At 40.7% G+C, this 23,841-nt stretch overlaps 1 protein-coding gene across 1 annotated transcript in view; it reads left to right on the top strand.

The window, feature by feature from the left end:
• Window positions 1-896: 896 nt before the first annotated feature.
• Window positions 897-23,841, top strand: part of LOC119726759 (coadhesin-like) — a 43,078-nt gene continuing 20,133 nt past the window's right edge. Inside the window, exons 1-6 of the mRNA XM_038198601.1 lie at window positions 897-1,382; window positions 5,731-5,991; window positions 7,617-7,793; window positions 9,380-9,550; window positions 10,214-10,390; window positions 11,586-11,756. Of these exons, the coding sequence (XP_038054529.1) occupies window positions 1,319-1,382; window positions 5,731-5,991; window positions 7,617-7,793; window positions 9,380-9,550; window positions 10,214-10,390; window positions 11,586-11,756 (1,021 nt within the window). The 5' untranslated portion in view covers window positions 897-1,318. The remainder of the gene's footprint in view (window positions 1,383-5,730; window positions 5,992-7,616; window positions 7,794-9,379; window positions 9,551-10,213; window positions 10,391-11,585; window positions 11,757-23,841) is intronic.

Below are 23,841 nucleotides of genomic sequence, written 5' to 3'. Positions count from 1 at the left end.
GGCCCTTTAATATAGCTCTATGGTTCAAACCAACTGAACACACCCCAAATACTCAGGCTTCATATCGTAGGATGTCATGTTTTTGAAGGCAGAACATGGACCTACATTAGGCAGGGGTGCCTCAAGACTCAACCTCGTCCCCAGTGCTTACTATATTTCCAACCTCGTTTCCAATAGTAAGCCCTGGATAGGAAACTGTATTTCTGTTTCTTGATTCGGTACCGCAATGGATTTATATCAGATTGGCGGGCCAGATTGTATTATTTTAACTTCCAAAAAAAAATCGTGTTTTCATAACTCACGGCGCCACGAATTGATGCTGTTTTTACCCCAGGCACCGCATACAAAAACAAACGCTAATGTAACGCACAGGCAGGCACCAGACTACTCTTCATTTTTCTACGTGTTCAAAAATCTTGCACATGCAAATGATCCAATACCATGGTGAGAGAGCAGAAAGTGGTGGGCGCGTCCTGCTTGACACCCTGGGGACGAGGTTGCCTCAGGACTAGACCTTCAATCTCCCAGTCGTGGCTTGGAACGAGGCCGAGGTTTGGGGAAATAAAGAGTACATGTACATGTATGTCGTTTTCTCACCTTAACGTCAGAGAACACGTCAGTGGCGCAAGGGCGGATCCAGGAGGCAATGGGGGTCATGCCCCCCCCCCCCCCAATAAAAAGGGGGAACCCAGTGATGTCACAATAAAGGCTGGCACTGCGAACACCGCCATCTTTTCCTTTAAAAAAAGGTTGAAATGGTCAGAAATTGCCTCAGATCGCACCACAGAGCATCTAGAATCTCCAAAAAATCAGAGCCCTTAAAAGGGGCCCGAACCCCACGCCGTTATTTTTGGACCAAGTTTTTGAGAGACCAAAATTGTTTTAGCCCCGTCCTTGCAGTGGCGCCAAAGGTACCAGTCCAAACAAGCGGCCAATTGAAACGCCTGAAATATGAGCTTATGCCTTAATCGTCTGAAAAAAAAATCTGGAACACTCACACGGCCAGGGAAAATGGTGAGCATTCACCCTTATTAATTTAAGCACCAATGACTTGAGAAAAAAAAAACACTGTAGGGTCGAGCACCATCATAATTCCATTCTTTCCTTGAACTCTCGTACTCTGGCGCGTAAAACGCAAGTACACGTCACAATCGCTACCAAATCAGAATCCTACCACTAATTATCAAACACTTGCATGACTTCCTGGTATAGAAGCACCACCAAAATCCGGCAGAGCTGTAGTGTTTAATTGGCACCCGTGCTAGTAGTAGTACAGCATTAGTTAGGTGATCAACTTCAGTCCGTACAGAACTAAAACATGACTCGGTTTGTGGCCACCGTGGTGGCTTGCCTGATTGTGTGCGGCAAGTTGGCAGACACCGGTAAGTCGAAGTTGTATATTGTAACATCGTAAAAGCAGAACACGAAGCAACATTTGTTTTTATATTTCGGTGGGCCTGAAGATTCAAAACTCCAGTTGGATAAAGATCACATTATTTGGTCTACCCTCTTGTAGCAAAGAGTGAAGAGTGAGGATCAATTTGGGTGGTTTTTTTTCTTTAAATTTTGTCAAGGGCACTCAAATGGTCACTTTATGCTTCCGTAAATTTCCGTTGAAAATCGGAGCCCTCACAAAACGGAACTTTTCGTGCAGCTAGAATAACCAGGTTGTAGGATCGAATTATTGGACGCTTTAATTTAAGGAACAAGATAACTTGGTGCTTAAGGAAATGTTGCGTAAATCGTCAGCGTTTGGGTATTATTGCTGACATGCATTTACGGATTATCTGGTTTACGCCATTGTGGCCGACTTAGGCGTATACGACTGTCACAGACAGTACCTTTAATACTCCACAGTGACCGCCTTAAGCCCGGTTCATACTTCACGCGAGAGCGAAAGCGAAGCGAAATACGTGACGTCAACAATACATTCGAAGCGCGTCCACCATTGTTGACGACATGAATTTCGCTTCGCACATGCTTTCGCATGAAGTATGAACCGGGCTTTACGATCCTGACTGGTTCTTTCAACCCAGTGTTTTGCTCTTTTTTTCGACTTCAATACGGCACGGTTGAGAGTTTGATGTTAAACTAATAGCCCACTGTTAGAGAATACAGTGAAAATGCATGTATGATTTTTTCATGATAGAAATCGGCATACAAAGAAACACTAAATAAAGACTAGAACTAATAAGGGAATAAATGTGTGCTCGAGAGGTTTTTATCCCTCTGTTTAATACCGCTTAGAGTCTGGGTGCTGATAATTACCCGAGCCGGAGGCGAGGGTAATTATCAGCACCCAGACTCTAAGCGGTATTAAACAGAGTGATAAATACCGACCGAGCACATATTTATTCCCATTCATAAATACCTTATTCGTAAAAAAATATCAAATAATTCGTTCAAAAAATCCCGATTTTGTTCAACAAGTTCACTTCATGCTTTTTGAAACATCCCTCTAGCAAAATAATGGAGTGTCCAGCTGGCGAGTAAGATGTAAACAACCCTTTTATGGAGATTGACGCGCGCGTAGCATGTTCTGCGCGATGTCACGCAGAACGCACCTGGGGCGTTGCGTTTTGAATTTAGAACTATAAAATTCTGTCTCGCTTGTAGTGTTGCGCATGCCTACGTGAGGATTGTGAACGTTCAACCAATGAAACGTTAAGAGGCACTGGATTTTTAGGAGTCCACATTTTGTTGTGACACTGGAAAAGTGTTTAAGACCAGCTAGCCATGTCTTTATCGTCCGTTTAATACCGGCCACGTGACTGGCTCTCGACCAATAGGAATGGCTAAACTGTCTGAGGTATTTATGAATGGTGAATAATACAAAAGGGTGTGATTAAAAGATCCATAAAAAAACATGTTTCTTTTGCATTGACCCTTTCATGATCGACTTGGCACTATGCTATTTGGACCACATGCCAAATCAATACGTATTTCCTAATTTATTCCTAAGCAAGGATCCTGCAAGGAAGTTCCTTGTTGGTTCAGCTGTTACATAGTGATGCGTAACACATCCATTCACACGCTGGGTTTCAAACAAGATTTGGTGTTTTCATTCATTATCAATTTGTTTTACTAGAAGACCGTAGGTTTTCGTAGTGTTCATCTCTAGACAGTAGCATTGTCAAAACGAAAATCTATCATATTAAAATGAGGTACGAGCGCGGAATTTTGAGCACGGCACTCCGTATGAAGTTGGTGGACCCTGGTTCGGTTTGCGCGCGTGCGCGGATTTAATATGCATAATAATGCAGTATTATGACGGCGAACGTGCAATGGCCAATCAATAACACTGAGAATGAAAACGTCAGAACATAATTTTATCCACAATCCTAATTTTTTTTTAACTTATTGAATTTCAGCTCCACTTTTGTTCTAGAGGATTCCGTGCGCAGATTACAAGTTCATTACACTTTGTTGACTCAAAGATTGAGAAGGAAAGAATAGGCCGATCAAGTAATATGCCCCCCCCCCCCTCACGTGCTCATACGTCATCTTCCAGCCGGGAGCGTCATGCGGGCGTGAACGCATGTCCGACATAAATCACGGCTATGATTGGTCAGATCACCCGGTGGGTGTCGAGTCCCAGGGTGTCGAGCAGTACGCGCCCACCACTACCTGCTCTCTCACCCTGGTATTGGATCATTTGCAAGTGCAAGATTTTTGAACATGTATGCAAATGAGAAATAGTCTGGTGCCTGCATGTACGTTACATTAGCTTTTGTTTTTGTATGCGGTGTCTGGGGTAAAACAGCATCTATTCGTCGCACCGTGAGTTATAAAAATGGGTTTTTTGGGGAAGTGAAAATACTCAATATGCCAATATGCAGTATCACATTTCATATTAATATGAGCAAACTGAAAAGAAAAGGAGTATAATTGAGAATGCGTGGACATTATAATTACAATAATCGTGAAAACACGTAATGCGCGTTGGAAATTACAACTACACGATAAAAATCCATTACTAGCAAGTTGTAATATCGAATCAGGATACAGGAAGAAAGTTTCCTATCCAGGGCGTACTATTGGAAACGAGGTTGGAAATAAAGTAAGCACTGGGGACAAGGTTGGGATCGGCCAGCCTCGACTCCACGGACGCATTCCTTACACTAACCCCTGGCCGTGATGTACACGTAAACGATGCTGACAATTCCAGGGGTTAAGATCGCGCGAGTCATGACGGGAAACAACATGGCGCAGCGAGATCGTACCCATGGGGAACGAGGTTGGGGATGGGTCTGTTAGCGTACTGGAAGTGTTATCTCATCTTTGTTCCGTTTCACGCACTGGTTAGCGCGTTGGCGCATGAACCGGAATACATAGGAAAACTTCGGTGCTCTTGCAATTTTGTGTAGGCCCTATTCCTCCTTAATGCCAGAGTCCATCATTTGCAGCTATCCAAAAAGTAACTGGCGTAATTATTGTTGCAAAACATACTTGGTTGAAAGATAGTAAGGGGACTAAACTCCCTGTGAAATTAGTCTTTCTGGCAAGCTGTCATTTTGAAGAAATCGACGAAAGAAGGCCTTTCCAACGGTGGAATTTTCCGTTAGCAGTTCGTTTTTTTTTATTCGGCGAAGCGCGCATAAGCGTTGACACGACCCACATGCGCGGGGTTGCTATATCGCGTAGCTGCAATCGGCTCATTGAGAACGTATCTCGGACGCTGAATTCGGGCCCAATTCAAAACATGATTCAGCAACTTTTGATTTGAAATCGAGATCATAGAATGTTGTTTTTCTCGAAATATACAGCTGAAGCTGAGTTGAAACTTCATCAGATTAGTTGTTCAGCACCCTTCATTATATATTAGATTTTGACAATTTTGTTGCTTCAAACGAACAAAATGCTCAAATTACAAATGATGGACTATACACTATACCTTTAAATCATGTCAAAATGTTGTCAGGTCAAAGAGCTCTGGCTGTGTTTATACAGGGTCAGGGAGAAATCTTTCACAATCGTTGGATATCGGGTTTTTTTAACCGATGGTAGGTTGTTGTGTTTCCAAATAATAAGGATATCGTCATGTTTAAGGAAATCCTGATCCGTGTCATTCCAGACAATACCCACATTTCATCCTCACTGACCCCACAGTCCTTTACAAAAATCGCACATGTTTCAGCTACATGTACATGTATATCTAAATTTACTGTGATTGGTGCAGCATATCTGGTTTGTCTATAACTTGAATATCATTGAGTTGATGCTGAAATATTTTGAGAAAATCAAAATCAGGTTCAAAGTTTAAACTCTATTTTGCTGTTGAAATAAATCACATTTCTAACAAACTTTAAGACATTAATCGTTAAATTGACTGCTTTTGGGGGGTGTTCGTTTTTAAAGATTTCAAAAACTGTTTGTGGGTCTAAAACTGTAAGGACAACTAACAATTAGATTTCGCATTATTTAGAGTTATCTCCAATTTTTAGGTAGTGAAACTAGGGACTTGGACTGTTTAGAGTGAAAACAATCGTAAGTTTAAATTGAAATACTTTGAAACGGAAACACTTCAGTCGAAGTCGATTCTTCATCATATAAGAGATGGATAATAATAATAATTTCAATTCTCAACAGATTTAGCCGATTATTTATTTCGAGTGAAATAGATTAAGCAATGGATATTCAACCATATACATGTACTCTTCAATATATTACAGCATATTTTCTGACGATAAACCATTTTTGTTTTTCAAAAATCTTCTCTGACATAATTAGCACAAGACGGTTACTGTTTCCGGTATCGTGACCCGCGCGGCTCACGGGGTAAGTGCCAGCAACTGGTGGAGAGGTTACCGGGCCCCGACGGTGCCCCCGTGGCCACGAGAGAGGCGTGCTGCCTGCTGGGCGCCGAGGGTTGGTCCAAAAAGATCAGCGGGAAGAGGTGCGTTGCGGCGTGTGAAGTACCGGGGCCAGTGGAGGTGCAGGCACCGCAGGTTGTCCAGCAGGTTGCTGAATACGAGGAAGACCAAAATTCGGGTACGTGATCCTTCCTTTTGCCTGTATTCCCTTATCCAGCATATTGTGCCGTTTCTTTATGATCCACAAATGTTAACGAATTCACCCATGTTATGCACCTGTGGCTAAATTTTTGAAGAAACCCATGAAGAATCCAGGAGGTTTTCATTTAAAGTTGGTGTATACGACTAAACGTGCTTTTTGGGTGTAGCACCTTGAAAAATAGATTTTCAAATTGAATTGATCATTTTCTAGAACAACATTAGTTATGAGCTTTGCAATGAGACATCGCACGAAAAAAAATCGGTCCATGACAAGTAATCAGTTATTAATTCCAACTTCTGAATTAAGAGCGGGACGCTCCTAATTCGTTCTGAATAAAATGCGCAATTTCTGAACTGGAGCTCGCCATTTAAAACCAATTTTTAAAACTGTGTTAAGGCCTACAAATACAAATAAGCAAATTTATTTGTAACATGATTTATATTCCTTTAAATTTCGTTCGGAAAGAAAATCGAAATTTTAAAAAAGCACGTATATACCGTACCAACTTTAACGCTTAAATAATGTACTGTCAATGCCTTCCAACAAATTCCATTTATTGGTCTCCTCTACGAATATTCAATTTGTATGTTTAATTTGAACGACAAAACATTCTACTTTGCTTCCTTTTGGGCGTCTTTAACCCTCTGAATAGGCCTTTATTTTTGAGTTTCTTTTGCGCCTCTAAACCGCAAATAATTGGAATTTTGTACAGTAATTATACGCCATAACTTAACAATGGTGGTAGAAACTTCTCTGAGCGTAATTACAGATATGGCGGGACGTACGAGGGCGCTATTTGGTTTGGGTAAATACAAAGACTTTACCCAGCTCAAACAGCGCCCTCAATTTTGTCTGCCATATCTCAAATAAGCCCTCTTTAAAACTGTCATCAGATTTGACTTGAAACCAGTCTTGAAAGCATGATATCTATGGGCACAACAGATTACAGTTTCACATTGCTTTCTATTTTAGTTAAGAAGCATGACTGAGTGCAGTGGAAAATCTATGGTGAACGGGTGAAACGGGTCGTGGTTTTCTGCAGTGCCTATAGATTTTTAGAACCATGGAGATTTCCAGAATTAGAATAGAACTTGAGACAAGGGCGGATCCAGGGGGGGGGGCCAAAGGGGGCCATGGCCCCCCCAAAACGAAACCAATTTTTGTAATATTTTTTATGTGACATCGCAATAAAGGCAGGCAATGAGTACACCACCATCTTTTCCTCAAAAATACATTGGTTAAAGTGGTCAGAAATTGCCTCAGATGGCACCACAGAGCATCTAGAATCCAAAATTTTTTTGGCCCACTTTTTTGGGGAACAAATTTTTTTTTTGGCCCCCCAAAAAAATTGTGTTCTGGATCCGCCCTTGACTTGAGATAGTTTCAGCCTCGTTGTTATATTTAGTGAAATATTTTAAAGTAATTTATCTGGCAATTTATTTGCGTCATAATGACGTCACGTTTTGTTTGCATGTGCGCTTTCAAACTGGAGCAAAGTGGGGACAAGAACCACCAAGCTCCCAGTAGAAAGCGTAATGTAATACAAAGCATGATATCTTTATGTTTAAGTGTTGTTCATTTCATTTTAATGGTTTTAACAGTTGAAGGCGTATGGGGAAGGTGGCGTGACGGGCAGCCATGTTCTGTCACGTGCGGTGCGGGATTTGAAGAGAGAAGGCGAGTTTGTAGACCCTCCCCCGATAATCCCGACGACAACTTTCAGTGTTCAGGGGACAGAGTTGAGCATCGAGACTGCAACGCTGGCATTATATGCCCCGGTAAAGAATTGGACCTGTTGCTGTGATTTTACAACTGAACGTTGTACTGTATCTCTCATTGTTGATTAGCTTGCCCTCGTGTCTGTGACACATGCGCAGTTGCATGCAATAGAAGTTTAGGGATTCCAACTGCGCATGTGCGCCTCCAGTAAGATCACTCAAATGTCTCAGAGTCCCTTTTGATTAAACAAAAGACAACTGAGGTACAAGTTTCCCTTGTTATGTGTGGGTTGGTTATCCAGGACTTGGGACAGTGGGGTGTGTGCGATTTCAATGGGACCGAGGACCTGGGCCCTGGCCCTGGAGAATTTCGTGTACAAACCTTATGGGAGCTGTCGAGAAAAAGTAAGAGTACAAACAAAAGGGAACAAACGAAGGAAAGGATCAGGCTCTCATGAGTATAGTAAAACATGTGTTCAAGCATTACATTCACTTTGTGGACTTCCGAGCAAATTATGTTTACATCAAACAGGTAGCAGCGACGTTGTGTGGACTTGCCCACGTCCACACAATGTTTCCCCCTCTCTGGAAAAAAACAGGTTTAGAGGCATTTTCGGGTTAAAAAAGTAAAGTCTGTCGCGGTTCATCAGGCCGGTGTTTATCTCCGGTTTCCTTGGCATGAAACGACTGAGAATATTTCTACTCCCCCGGAATGGGATGCCAGTCCATCGCAGGTTACTCCCCAGCTAATGCCAGTACCTATTTATACTCCTGGGTGGAGAGGGGCAAGTGGGGGTGAAGTGCCTTGCCCAAGGACACAATATATGGCCAGCGGCTGGATTTGAACCCCGGACCCTCTGATCACGAACCCTTACCACTAGGCCACACACTCCCCATTTTCGGGTTAGGTTTACTTGTATTTGCGGCAAAATGAAGAGAAACACCAAAGGGATTCATAAAAAAAAAAATTGGGTTGAAAGAGTTTTCTCAGTGTGAGTAAAATGAGTTTTTTTCACAGGTTTTTCTTAACTACACGAAAACAAAAGAATGTCCACACTAGGTATGTAACGTGCATGTGTCTGTGTGTGTGTTATACACGAAATTGCTCCTAAAATGATTGTCCGAACTTCCGAAAAGTCCTTTGTTCTTCTTCAAGTGCAAGCCAAGACTTTGCACTTGCGAAGAGTTCTGGTTCACGCACGCTCTTCAACCGTTTACATTTTGCGAATTCTTACCGGAACTGAATGGGTGGTTTGCTGAGAGAGAATAAAAAAGACTGGTTTCCAGTGTCTTCATATTACGCTATAGATATGGAAAGAAGGAACAGGAACCAGTCTTTTATTCTTCTTTATTATTTATTGTATGAGTATTTTCATTTTTGAATTATTGCACAAGTGTCTCATATAGCAAGTTATCGCATTTTCAACGCTGAGGGCGCGGGGTATTTACGAGTCCACACCCATTCAGTTACGAAATCGTCACACGCACGGCTCAAAATGTTATCACGGATAAAAAGTCACAACTCACATATTAAATTGTTGGCCTGAAAAGAAACTACGTGAGAATGTATGGGGTCTACTTTTTACAGTGTCGATTATGATAAAAGCGAGCATTTTTTGACAGCCCCATTTTCCTTCCATTTCCAGTGCACGGTCAATGGGGCGAGTGGTCTCTGTGGAGTGAGTGTAGCGCCACCTGCGGTGACACAATGGCCAGGTTTCGTGAGTGCGATTCGCCCCGCCCACAATTTGGGGGGAACCCGTGCGTCGGAGAGAGCAGAGAGGTGCAGTGGTGCAACGATAAGAGGCACTGCCCGAGTAAGTTTGGAAAACAACACATGAAGAAATTGTAAACCATTCGGCCATACGTTTTAACCCTAAAACTAGTAAGAGGGCCGGGGAGGAATCCGCCAACCCCCCCCCCCCCCTCCAAACTTATTCCACGATACCCTTGCAAAATTTTGTCCTCACTTTTTTAGCCTCGGGTCTTGCGCATCTTTTGATACCACAAGCATACATTTTCCAGTGAAAACTGAATTTCCCCAAATACGTAGTGTACACAAAGCAGAATTACCACTGGTGCATATGAATAATTAATTAGCCATAATTCCAAAACCTTTTGACTTATAGTCATGAAATGTCTTGGTATGTTTATATTTAGTTGATTCATGCATGTACCGAGTTTCGTAATTTTTCGTCACTCGATGGCCAAGATCTGAAGGGGGCGGTGCCTTTTTTTGGGGGGGGGTTTGATGCTAATGTATATTTCCATATTCATGAGCAAAAGTGTGATGTCATTTCAGGCAGAAACCTCAATGTTACTGCAATTTCAGACGTCACGTTTTGTTTTCATGTGCGCTTTCAAACTGGAGCAAAGTGGGGACAAGAACCACCAAGCTCCCAGTAGAAAGCGTAATGTAATACAAAGCATGATATCTTTATGTTTAAGCGTTGTTCATTTCATTTTAATGGTTTTAACAGTTGAAGGCGTATGGGGAAGGTGGCGTGACGGGCAGCCATGTTCTGTCACGTGCGGTGCGGGATTTGAAGAGAGAAGGCGAGTTTGTAGACCCTCCCCCGATAATCCCGACGACAACTTTCAGTGTTCAGGGGACAGAGTTGAGCATCGAGACTGCAACGCTGGCATTATATGCCCCGGTAAAGAATTGGACCTGTTGCTGTGATTTTACAACTGAACGTTGTACTGTATCTCTCATTGTTGATTAGCTTGCCCTCGTGCCTGTGACACATGCGCAGTTGCATGCAATAGAAGTTTTGGGATTCCAACTGCGCATGTGCGCCTCCAGTAAGATCACTCAAATGTCTCAGAGTCCCTTTTGATTAAACAAAAGACAACTGAGGTACAAGTTTCCCTTGTTATGTGTGGGTTGGTTATCCAGGACTTGGGACAGTGGGGTGTGTGCGATTTCAATGGGCCCGAGGACCTGAGCCCTGGCCCTGGAGAATTTCGTGTACAAACCTTATGGGAGCTGTCGAGAAAGAGTAAGAGTACAAACAAAAGGGAACAAAAGAAGGAAAGGATCAGGTTCTCATGAGTATAGTAAAACATGTGTTCAAGCATTACATTCACTTTGTGGACTTCCGAGCAAGTGATGTTTACATCAAACAGGTAGCAGCGACGTTGTGTGGACTTGCCCACGTCCACACAATGTTTCCCCCTCTCTGGAAAACAGGTTTAGAGGCATTTTCGGGTTAGGTTGACTTGTATTTACGGCAAAATGAAGATAAACACCAAAGGGATTCATAAAAAAACCTTTAGGTTGTGTGTGTGTGTGTGTTATACACGAAATTGCGCCTAAAATGATTGTCCGAATTTCCGAAAAGTACTTTGTTCTTCTTCAAGTGCAAGCCAAGACTTTGCACTTGCGAAAAGTTCTGGTTCACGCACGCTCTTCAACCGTTTACATTTTGCGAATTCATACCGGAACTGAATGGGTGGTTTGCTGAGAGAGAATAAAAAGACTGGTTTCCAGTGTCTTCATATTACGCTATAGATATGGAAAGAAGGAACAGGAACCAGTCTTTTATTCTTCTTTATTATTAATTGTATGAGTATTTTCATTTTTGAATTATTGCACAAGTGTCTCATATAGCAAGTTATCGCATTTTCAACGCTTAGGGCGCGGGGTATTTAGGAGTCCACACCCATTCAGTTACGAAATCGTCACACGCACGGCTCAAAATGTTATCACGGATAAAAAGTCACAACTCACATATTAAATTGTTGGCCTGAAAAGAAACTACGTGAGAATGTATGGGGTCTACTTTTTACAATGTCGATTATGATAAAAGCGAGCATTTTTTGACAGCCCCATTTTTCTTCCATTTCCAGTGCACGGTCAATGGGGCGAGTGGTCTCTGTGGAGTGAGTGTAGCGCCACCTGCGGTGACACAATGGCCAGGTTTCGTGAGTGCGATTCGCCCAGCCCACAATTTGAGGGGAACCCGTGCGTCGGAGAGAGCAGAGAGGTGCAGTGGTGCAACGATAAGAGGCACTGCCCGAGTAAGTTTGGAAAACAACACATGAAGAAATTGTAAACCATTCGGCCATACGTTTTAACCCTAAAACTAGTAAGAGGGCCGGGGAGGAATCCGCCACCCCCCCCCCCTCCAATCTTATTCCACGATAGCCTTACTTTTTTAGCCTCGAGTCTTGCGCATCTTTTGATACCACAAGCATAAATTTTCCAGTGAAAACTGAATTTCCCCTAATACGTAGTGTACACAAAGCAGAATTACCACTGGTGCATATGATTAATCAATTAGCCATGATTCCAAAACCCTTTGACTTATAGTCATGAAATGTCTTGGTATGTTTAGGCCAAAAAAAAAAAGTCTCCGGTTTCTGGTATGCGCACGCGTCGCCGTAGCCATGCGCGTCGGCAAAATGAAAAAGTTTTTTTTTCAATACAAGATGATGTCTCAAAACCGCCAAACTCACTGGTTTGACTGGAATCCTGCTGCTGCACAATTTTAACGTGTTTTTAGATGGGGTTTTGATCGAGAATAAGCTTTATGTGGCCTCTCTGGACTCCCATATATTTGCACTAAGTTTAGTCGGGCACCATTTGCAGTCATCAGCCAACATTTGAAGCCCCCCCCCAAAAAAAAAAGGTAAAAAAAAAAAACTAGAAATGTGTTTGTGGACAAACACAAGCTGTTTCGGATATTTGAAATACTCTGAGCACGGGATGTACAATCAGTGACATCGCTATAAATGTCATCTATAACAGCACATGATAACATGTCAAGTTACAACCAAATCGAACATTTTAGTTCTGTAGATATAGACCTATAAAAGAATAGAATGCCCCTTTAAGGGACTTCACATGACATTTGATGATGATGTCACTTCAATTTCCATCTATAACACATCCATGTGAATATGCATACCAATTTTTAACCCAATCAGACTTGTACTTCCGAAGTTCAGTTTGAAGAAAAACGTGTACAAAACCAATAGGGAGACAATGCATCTTTAATGTGATGTAACCTGACACCTCATGACGCCACGATGACGAATTTCTTCTAGGACCATCTATGGGTAGTGGTCTAAGTGTGTACCAAGTATAAAGTCGATCAAATTTACGAAAGTGCCGAAAATGGAGCGTTTTAATACATGTACAAACCCTATGGCAGAGTTGTAACGAGTCACTGATTTTTGTGACTCGAGTCGAGTCGAGTCATTTTAAAGAAGTGACTCGAGTCGAGTCGAGTCATTAGGTCAACAAGGTCGAGTCGAGTCGAGTCGAGTCACAGAGTGTGGTCGAGTCGAGTCGAGTCGAGTCAAGTATTTAGCTCGAGTCAATTCGAGTCACAAATATTTGAACACAAAATTACAATAAAAAGCAACAAACACAAGAGAGAAAGAATACAAGGCACCAGTCTATTACGGAAATCCAAAGACATGAAGTATGCTGTATGGTACCCAACCAACAGTTTCCATTGCTAGCCACGTCACAGATAAGAAGATGTGAAACTTCAGTCTTATAACTGGTTTGGCTTCGGGTCTAGATTTTGTTAGACGCTGATCGCTGACAATGTTAAAACCTAATTGCATTATACAAAACTGTTTCTGATTATTTAAAGGTGGGCCCGTCCGTATCCATTTTTTTGTGTGAAATCGGGACATGAATTTAGCCAGCGTTCCACCAAGAACTTCAAAATCGCCCGAAACCAATGATGAAACCACGGAGTGAGAAATGCGTTTTAAGTCTGGTTCCGGGTTTAGCATTACATGCTATAGAACCACAAGGTGGGAGTCCGCGACACGGTGTATGTTTGTTGTTTCATTATGGAGGAAGGAAACAGACTGCCGCTGTATATAAACGTACATTATTCGCGAACATTAACGTGACGTGAACAAAAACTGGCAACGCGAACGGCGCAGCGTAAGTCATTGCAAATATTTTTCGCAATTAAGTTATGCTTTTATTTTGGGACTCGAGTCTTATTAGCCTTCCTCGAGTCGAGTCGAGTCATTCTGATGAGGGACTCGAGTCGAGTCGAGTCATTTGCTCGCAGTGACTCGAGTCGAGTCGAGTCATTTACCCGTCGGGACTCGAGTCGAGTCGAGTCGCCAAAAAATGTGACTCGAGTCGGACTCGAGTCGAGTCATTGACTCGAGTCATTACAACTCTGCCCTATGGTTTGAAGAAAAACGTGTACAAAACCTATGGGGAAAATGTGCATCTTTAATGTGAAGTAACCCAACACCTGATGATGCCACGATCACAAATTTCTTCTTGGACCATCTGTGGGTGGTGGTCTAAGTGTGTACCAAGTATAAAGTCGATCGGATTTACGAAAGTGCCAAAAAGTGAAGCGTTTTAAAACGTGTACAAAACCTATGGGGAAAATGTGCATCTTTAATGTGAAGTAACGTGACACCTGATGACGTCACAATCACGAATTTCTTCAAGGACTATTTGTGGGTGATGGTCTAAGTGTGTACCAAGTGTAACGTCGATCGGATTTACGAAAGTGCCGAAATGGAGCGTTTTAATACATGTACAAACCCTATGGGGAAAAATGCATCTTTAATGTGACGTAACCTGACTCTTGATGACGTCACGATCACGAATTTCGTCTAGGACCATCTGTGGGTGGTGGTCTAGGTATGAATTAAGTTTAAAGTCGATCGGATGTACGAAGATGCCAAACTGGAGTGTTTTAAAACGTGTACAAAACATATGGGCAAATATGCATCTTTAATGTGACGTAACCTGACACCTGATGACGTCACGATCACAAATTTCTTCTAGGACCATCTGTGGGTGGTGGTCTAAGTATGTACCAAGTCTGAAATCAATTGGATTTAAAAAAGTGGCAAAGTGGATTGGTAGAAGAAAGGTGTGTTAAACCTATGGAGAAAAAGTCTGAAAAAGGAGAAGAAAAAAAAACTAGACCTCTGATTGTGAACAATCACATAGCTGTTTCGGAGTCGATCTGACCGTATTTTATATAATCTTTGCAAAATTTGAAGAAAATATTGAAATTTGAAAATTTCATAAAAAAATCAGACGATGACGTCATGATGACGTCACTTCAGAATACGAATGCCTTTATCTATACCTTCCTACCCACCAAGTTTCAGAACGATCAGACATTCCCTTATATGTGAATCACAAAATCACGTTTTTGATGACGTCATGATGACGTCACACATTTTATGAAATTTTGTGCATCTATCTTTCACCTACCGAACATGTTACAAAATTAATTTTGAATTTACCATGTTCCATTGATGAGATTTGAGTAAAAGGTCCAAAAATTGCATAATTTATATAAAATCACATGAAGACGTCATCGTGACGTCACTGCAATTTTCGTCTATAACACGTCCCGGAATACTTGCATACCAAGTTTGAACCCAATTGGACCTCCGGTTCTGTAGATATATGGCCTTAAAGTATGCACTTTTAGGATGATGTCATGTGACACGTGATGACGTCCGGATGACGTCATGATTCGGCATACATCTTCAGATGGTTGTTTAAGTGTGTGCCACGTTTGAAGTCGATCGGACCGTATTTTATATAATTTTTGCAATATTTGAAGAAAATATTAAAATTTGAAAAATTCATTAAAAATCAGATGATGACGTCATGATGACGACACTTCAGATTTTGAATGCTGTTATCCATACCTACCTACCCACTGAGTTTCATAACGATCGGACATACCCTTATATGTGAATCAAAAAATCATGTTTATGATGACGTCATGATGACGTCACACATTTTACAAAATTGTGTGCATCTATCTATGACCTAACAAACCTGTTACAAAAAGAATTTCGAATTTACCACATTCCGTTTATGAGATATGAGTAAAAGGTCCAAAAATTGAATAATTCATATAAAATCACACGATGACGTCATCATGACGTCACTGCAATTTTCGTCTATAACACGTCCCGGAATACTTGCATACCAAGTTTGAACCAAATCGGACTTCCGGTTCTGTAGATATAGGGCCTTAAAGTATGCTCTTGTAGGATGACGTCACGTGACACGTGATGACGTCATGATGACGTCATGATTCGGCGCACATCTTCAGATGGTGGTCTAACTGTGTGCCAGGTTTGAAGTCGATCGGATTTGAAAAAAAGCCAAAAGTGACTTGTAGGACGAAAACACGTGTTATCCTATGAGAAAAAAAGTGGAAAAAGAAAAAAGAGAAAAACTAAAAATAACAAAAACAAGAGCTGTTTCGGCGTGTACACCGAAACAGCTAAAAAGAAAAAAAAAAATCTTAACGAAAACAAGAGCAGTTTCGGTGTGTCACCGAAACAGCTAAAAAAAGAAAGAAAAAAAATCTTAACGAAAACAAGAGCTGTTTCGGTGTGTCACCGAAACAGCTAAAAAGAAAAAAAAAGAAAAAAAAAAATCTTAACGAAAACAAGAGCTGTTTCGGTGTGTACACCGAAACAGCTAAAAAAAAAAAAAATCTTGACGAAAACAAGAGCTGTTTCGGCTGAATTGCCGAAACAGCTAAAAATCTAGACGGACGTTGTGTTTGTAGGTAAACAAACACCGAGCTGTTTCGGTGTTTTTTCTGTCTTTGAATGAAAAAGATTGACGTGGCCATCGGCGGCTATCGAACCCAGAACCTTTGTGTGGGGATTCCAAGTTTTTGCCGTGTGTGCCAAGTGTGTGAAGTTGATTTATGTCAGACGTCCTAAATCCACGTGGTTCAATGTGGGCGCAGTCCTCTTTTCTTTGCGTTTGGGAACGGGTGCGCGTGCAAAGCGTAGGTGGGTGATTCCATAAATTTAGGGTCCAATTTTGGTGTCCGAGTTACATCTGACTTGTGTAAGATTTTGTAATTCAGGACACATGTCTCTGATTCTAAGAGTGATTATGTAAAGCAAACTACCTGGTAAACAAATGAAAAATAGTGTGAAATCATTTTTATTGACACTTGAATGGCAAAGGATGATTTTTTTCCCACATGGTAGGCAATGGGCATGGTTGTGCGATGGGGGGGGGGGGGGGGGGGGGGGGGGGTGCTTCTATGTGAATATTGTATTCTTTACATGTAGTTTACTAAGCACATCTGATTTTTTTAAAAACGTTATCAGCCTACATGTATATGACTGCCCAAATCATCACTTAATTGGTATCCAGTTTTGCCCTTCTCTGATGATATCCTTTTATCCACGCCCCCTGCATTCGTCACATGACTGTCTCCTTTTAACTGCACACATTGATTCCTCAGATTGTATGTAATTTTGCCCCTCGAAATATAATCCTGACAATCTTGAACGTTTCATTATAGGTAGATCATTTAAAACACTAGGGCAGCAAACAACTTTAACAGTGCCACAGTTGTGTGCGAGGTCTGACAAGAATACAACCAAAATCAAAGCGAAAAAAGCGAAAAGAAGAAAAGACAAATTTTCAAATCTGAACATTTCACGACATCATTATCAAATTTCTTAATTTTTTGTACATCTTACATCCTGGTATACAATGTAGGCCTACTTACATGTTTATAGCAGGTCAAAACCCAATCCGACGTATAGTTCAGACATTATTGGCCTCAGAAAAAAAATGTCCCTTTAATGTGACATCACTTCCAACGAGTTGACATTATGATGTCAGTTGAATTTTAATCTATACCACACCCCAATTTCGGTACATATCAAGTAACAACCAAATCAGATGGAAATCCTCCATTTTAACGACACATCACGCGACATGTAATCAAATCATGGAGATATCGCAGAAAAAAAGGCACCACCAAAATTGGACCTATTGTTCTATAGCTATACGTCTCAGACATACCCCCTTTAATGTGACCTCAGATGATATGTAACGATGTCATGACGTCATCTTGACCTAAATTCTGGTATACAGTGTACAGTATAACTAATCCAAGTTTGTGTGAATACAAAGTTTCAACCAAATCGTAAGCATACATCTGGAGCCATGGGGATGGAAATGATGCAAAGTCAAGGGTGCCCTCACATGACAGCAAATAAAGTCACTATGATTTCACCTATATTATCAAATATAACAGATCCCAATATCAACCCTATGAAGAAAAGAACGTGTACAAACCCTATGGAGAAAAGAACGTGTACAAACCCTATGGAGAAAAGAACGTGTACAAACCCTATGAAGAAAAGAACGTGTACAAACCCTATGGAGAAAAGAACGTGTACAAACCCTATGGAGAAAAGAACGTGTACAAACCCTATGGAGAAAAGAACGTGTACAAACCCTATGGAGAAAAGAATGTGTACAAACCCTATGGACAAAAAAATCCCCTTTAATGTTACCCAACTTGACACCTGATGACGTCATGATGACAATTTTCTGCTAGGACCCTCTGTGGATGATTGTCTAAGTATGTACCAAGTCTGAAGTCGATCAGATTTACAAAAGTGCCAAAGTGGCATGGTAGAAGGCAAATGTGTACAAACCCTATGGGCGAATTGACTGAAAAAGAAAAAAAAAAAAAAGAACTAGAAATGTGTTTGTGGACAAACACAAGCTGTTTCGGATATTCGAAATAATCTGTGCACGTGATGAACAATCCGTGATGTCACTGTAAATGTCATCTATAACAGCACATTATACGTACATGTCAAGTTATAACCAAATCGAACGTATAGGTCTGTATAGGCCTATAAAGAACAAAATGCCCCTTTAAGGGACGTCACGTGACATTTGATGATGACATCACATGAAATTTCATCTATAACCCATCTCGGCATTGGTACGATCACGAATTTCTTCTAGGATTATCTGTAGGTGGTAGTCTAAGTGTGTACCAGGTCTAACGTCAATCGCATAATTTACAAAAGTGCCAAAGTAGAGTGTTTTAAAACGTGTACAAACCCTATGTGGAAAAATGCATCTTTAATGTGATGTAACCAAACACCTGATGACGTCACGATCACGAATTTCTTCTAGGACCATCTGTGGGTGGTTGTCTAAGTGTGTACCAAGTATAAAGTCGATCAAATTTACGAAAGTGCCAAAAGTGAAGCGTTTTAAAACGTGTACAAAACCTATGGGGAAAATGTGCATCTTTAATGTGAAGTAACGTGACACCTGATGACGTCATGATCATGAATTTCTTCAAGGACCATTTGTGGGTGATGGTCTAAGTGTGTACCAAGTGTAACGTCGATCAGATTTACGACAGTGCCGAAATGGAGCGTTTTAAAACATGTACAAACCCTATGGGGAAATAAGCATCTTTAATGTGACGTAACCTGACTCTTGATGACGTCACGATCTCGAATTTCTTCTAGGACCATTTGTGGGTGGTAGTCTAATTATAAATTAAGTTTAAAGTCGATCGGATTTACGAAGATGCCAAACTGGAGTGTTTTAAAACGTGTACAAAACATATGGGGAAAAATGCATCTTTAATGTGACGTAACCTGACACCTGATGACGTCACGATCACAAATTTCTTCTAGGACCATCTGTGGTTGGTGGTCTCAGTATGTACCAAGTCTGAAATCAATCGGATTTATAAAAGTGGCAAAGTGGACTGCCAGAAGAAACGTGTGTTAAACCTATGGGAAAAAGTCTGAAAAAGGAGAAAAAAAACAAACTAGAGGTATGCGTTTGTGGACAAACGCAAGCTGTTTCGGCTGTGACGTGTGTTGATGACATGACGACATCACCTCAAATTTCATAGATATTTGATACGTACATTAGTTACATGCGAATGGAATCTCTACTTATACAAATACCATACAATATAGGCCCTGACAATTATTCCTTTAATGACGGCACATGACGTGATAACGTTTGAAGCAAATCCAAGTTCGAAGCCAATGGAACTAGCACTTTCAGAGATAAATGGTGTGAAATATAATAAATACTATAACTTGAATGTTTGGTCACATGGTATGCGATGACGTCATGAAGGCATCATCATGGTGTGATCATGACGTATAATGTGGTTTTGTACTCATAACACACCCTGGAATACTTGCGTACCAGCTTTGAACCCAATCGGACTGGTACGTCCTAGAGATAGAGAATCTTGAGAACTATAGCCGTCAGGTGATACTGTACAATGGTACGTACGTCATTGTGGCGAAAATTGTTTTTGAGCCATCAGTGTGTGGTGTTGTTAAATCTAATGCGATCAGCTTTAGCAAACTGCCAAAATATAATTATTAGCTGAAGAAAACATGTAATCCTGTTTGTATCCAGCCCCCTAAAAGCCATGGCTAACCTCCAACACGGAGTGGCCTGTCATGAAATTTGGCCTGCGTGTCATTTTGCTTGTGTCGATCTGTGATTTTGGCCTTACATGTATTGTCCTGGCTATGGCCATGAGTGCCGGACCAATGCAGTTGCACGTCACGAACATTTTTGGGCATTTCGTCACAGGAAACACTAGAGGGCAGCAAACAACTTTAACAGTAACATGATTCATGTTGGGAGTGAACATACCAATAGTACTGAGCAGACGAGAAAGGAATTAAATTTAATGACGTCTTGGAAAGAATTCCATATACGGACTCCAGTTATTTTCCTAGATATGACTTGAACAGTACCAAAAGTTGTAAATCTGACGAAGAAACGGAAATTTAGGAGGGGAAAAAATCAAGATTTTCTTTAAAAATACTTTTCCTGTCATGGCCCATAGAGGTGGAGGCTTATATGGAATTCTTTCCAGTGTTCCTAACGTGGCGCACTTGAACAAATCCCCAAAAATCCCACATTAACATTTAAGAAATTCTTTAAAGTTGTTAATCTCTGATAAATCATGATTATCCCAACTCACATACCCAACTACAAGTTTGTCACATTTACGTAAGCCGCATAAATCTGTGGCATCATGACTGTACCGCGTAGAGTGCGCGGGGACCTGGCCAGCTGTAGGGCGGCTAGGCATGCACGCACACGCTGTCAAAATGTCAAGTTGGATAACGGTCGAGTTGTCCGACCCCATGGGTACAAAGCCTATGGAGAAAACAACGTGCACAATGCCTATGGAGAAAAGAACGTGTACAAACCCTAAGGAGAAAAGAACGTGTACAAACTCTATGGAGAAAAGAACGTGTACAAACTCTATGGAGAAAAGAACGTGAACAAACTCTATGGAGAAAAGAACGTGTACAAAACCTATGGAGAAAAGAACGTGTACAAACCCTATGGAGAAAAGAACGTGTACAAACCCTATGGACAAAAAATGCACCTTTAATGTTACGTAACTTGACACTTGATGACGTCATGATTACGAATTTCTTCTAGGACCATCTGTGGATGGTGGTCTAAGTGGGTGCCAAGTCTGAGGTTGATGCAATTTAAGAAAGTGCCAAAGTGCCCTTGCTGAAGAAAAAACGTGTACAAACCCTAGGAAGAAGAGTCTGAAAGAGAAAAAGAAAAAAAAAAAAAAGAAAAAAAAAAAAAAAAAAGAAAAAAAAAAACTTTAACGAAAACAAGAGCTGTTTCGGTTGTAACCGAAACAGCTAAAAACTAGAGGTCTATGTCTGTTTGCAACAGAACATAGGGCTTTTCCGCATTACGATTTTTTTTAATCAATAATATGCCCTGAATATGCATGAACATAAAATCTGTCAAAGTTAGCCGAAAATCGGCTAAAACGGTCACTGTGGACACGATTTGACCTCGGCAATACGATGTATGTGCGTGTGTACAAGGTCTTTGCTTGGACAAAGAGTGATCTAAATAAATTACTGGCAAAGAGTAGAAAAGGCACTCTGAAAATCGACAAATATTTTTTAATTTTTTGATGACGTCATCGTGACGTCACTTTGAACTTTGCATACTAGTCTGATTAACTACCTACCCACCAAGTTTCATGACAATTGGACCTTTCCTTATATGAGTTTTGAAAAATCGCATTTTGATGACGTCATGATGACGTCACACATTTTTCAAGTTTTGTGCGAATAGCTATTAAATAACAGACCAAACGCAAAGAAGAATTTTGCATTTTGCATGTTGCGTTCGGGAGATATGGCTAAAAGCCTCCAAAAAAATAAATATTCATATAAAATCTCAGGATGATGTCATCATGACGTCACCTCATTTTTAATCTATAACACATCCTGGTATAGCCACATACCAATTTTCAACCCAGTCGGACTTACATTTCTGTAGATATAAGACTTCACAATATGTACGTAAATTTTCAAAAATCAATAAAAAAAATAGGTGATGACGTCATCGTGACGTCATTGTCTTGGCATAATTTTTGTATGAGGGTCTTCCTTGGCTGTAACTTTGATGACGATTCCAGATCGCCAAGTTATAAAAATGGTGGCTTGAAAACGTGTACAAAGTCAATGGGTTAAAAATCCCACAGCAGAAAAACTGCACCTTTAAATACGTGATTTGCCTTTAAACTGAAACATTTTTATAAAATATTACTTGCTATTCTGACTCTTGGGAATATTTTCAATCAAATGGCAAATGTAAAAAATACAATTTCTTTTTCCTTCTCATAGTAATTCTCGGCCGAAGTTCAGAACTAGTCAGTAAGATATATCAGTGTTGTATAGGAAAAGACTTGTGGATAAAGCTGTGTACAAAGTCTATGAGAAAAATTAATTATTCATGAATCCATAATAAATCACTTGATGATGACGTCATCATGACGTCAAAGTCTTGGCATAATTTTTGTATGAGGGTCTTCCTTGGCTGTAACTTTGATGATGATTCCAGATCGCCAAGTTATAAAAATGGTGGCTTGAAAACGTGTACAAAGTCAATAGGTTAAAAATCCCACAGCAGAAAAACTGCACCTTTAAATGCGTGATTTTCCTTTAAACTGAAACATTTTTATAAAATATTACTTGCTATTCTAACTCTTGGGAATATTTTCCATCAAATGACAGGCGTAAAAAAATATGATTTCTTTTTCCTTCTCATAGTAATTCTCAGCCGAAGTTCAGAACTACTCAGTAAGATATATCAGTGTTGTATAGGAAAAGACTTGTGGAGAAAGCTGTGTACAAAGTCTATGAGAAAAAATAATTATTCATAAATCCATAATAAATCAGTTGATGACGTCACCATGACGTCACTCTTCGGGACACATCTTGGCTATAGGGACTATGCTTATGCCAACTTTCAATGATATCTGACAAAGATTAATGCCAAAAGTGCTATAATACGTCCCTGTCTATGGTGTGTACACCGAAACAGCTAAAAAAAATCTTAACGAAAACAAGAGCTGTTTCGGTGTGTCACCGAAACAGCTAAAAAAAAAAAGAAAAAAAAAAATCTTAACAAAAACAAGAGCTGTTTCGGTGTGTCACCGAAACAGCTAAAAAAAAGAAAAAAAAAAATCTTAACGAAAATAAGAGCTGTTTCGGTGGGTCACCGAAACAGCTAAAAAGCCGCGTCGCCACACCACTTTTGGGGCAAGCTCCATACCAGAAACCGGAGACTTTTTTTTTTGGCCTTATATTAAATTGTTTCATGCATGTACCGAGTTTCGTAATTTTTCGTCACTCGATTGGCCAAGATCTGAAGGGGGCGGAATCCGCCCTCAACCCCCCCCCCCCCCCCCCCCCCCCCCCCCCCCGGCTGTGAGATGGCCAAAATAACCCGGCCCTGTAGGGTTAACACGTCTTAATTTTGCATGTGATCCTTCCCCTCCCCTCCCCCATCTCCCCCATCCCCCATTCAGACTTCTGGTTGGGAAGTGAGGGCGAGTGAAAGAACAAATCAATAAAATAATAAATACATTTTTAAGTAGACAACTTTTTGCCGTGTTATTTACGTTGGATACTTATGTAAATTTTGGTTTGTTTTTGGTGTTACGAAACTGTGTTGACTGTTAGGTGTTTTAACATTAAGTTTGGCATTTTTTTCAAAGTCTATCGTAATTTGGTCTTCTGGTTTTTTTTAATGATGGCTGTTCTTTATTTGGCAAGAATCAGTTTGCCAAAATCAGTCAAGCAAGTAAACAAACAAAACACTACGACTCCGATGTAGCTTAAGGTAGGTTTTGTATCATTGGTTTCCACATCTTTGCGTTCTCTTCTTTTTAGTCAACCATGAGTATAAACAAAAGGGAACAAACGAAGGAAAGGATCAGGTTCTCATGAGTATAGTAAAACATGTGTTCAAGCA

This window comes from Patiria miniata, unplaced genomic scaffold (genome assembly GCF_015706575.1).
Source record: "Patiria miniata isolate m_02_andy unplaced genomic scaffold, ASM1570657v1 HiC_scaffold_2, whole genome shotgun sequence".
Classification (NCBI taxonomy): Eukaryota; Metazoa; Echinodermata; class Asteroidea; order Valvatida; family Asterinidae; genus Patiria; species Patiria miniata.
The sequence above is the reverse complement of the archived record's forward strand: the minus strand, read 5'-3'. Positions and strand labels throughout refer to the sequence as shown.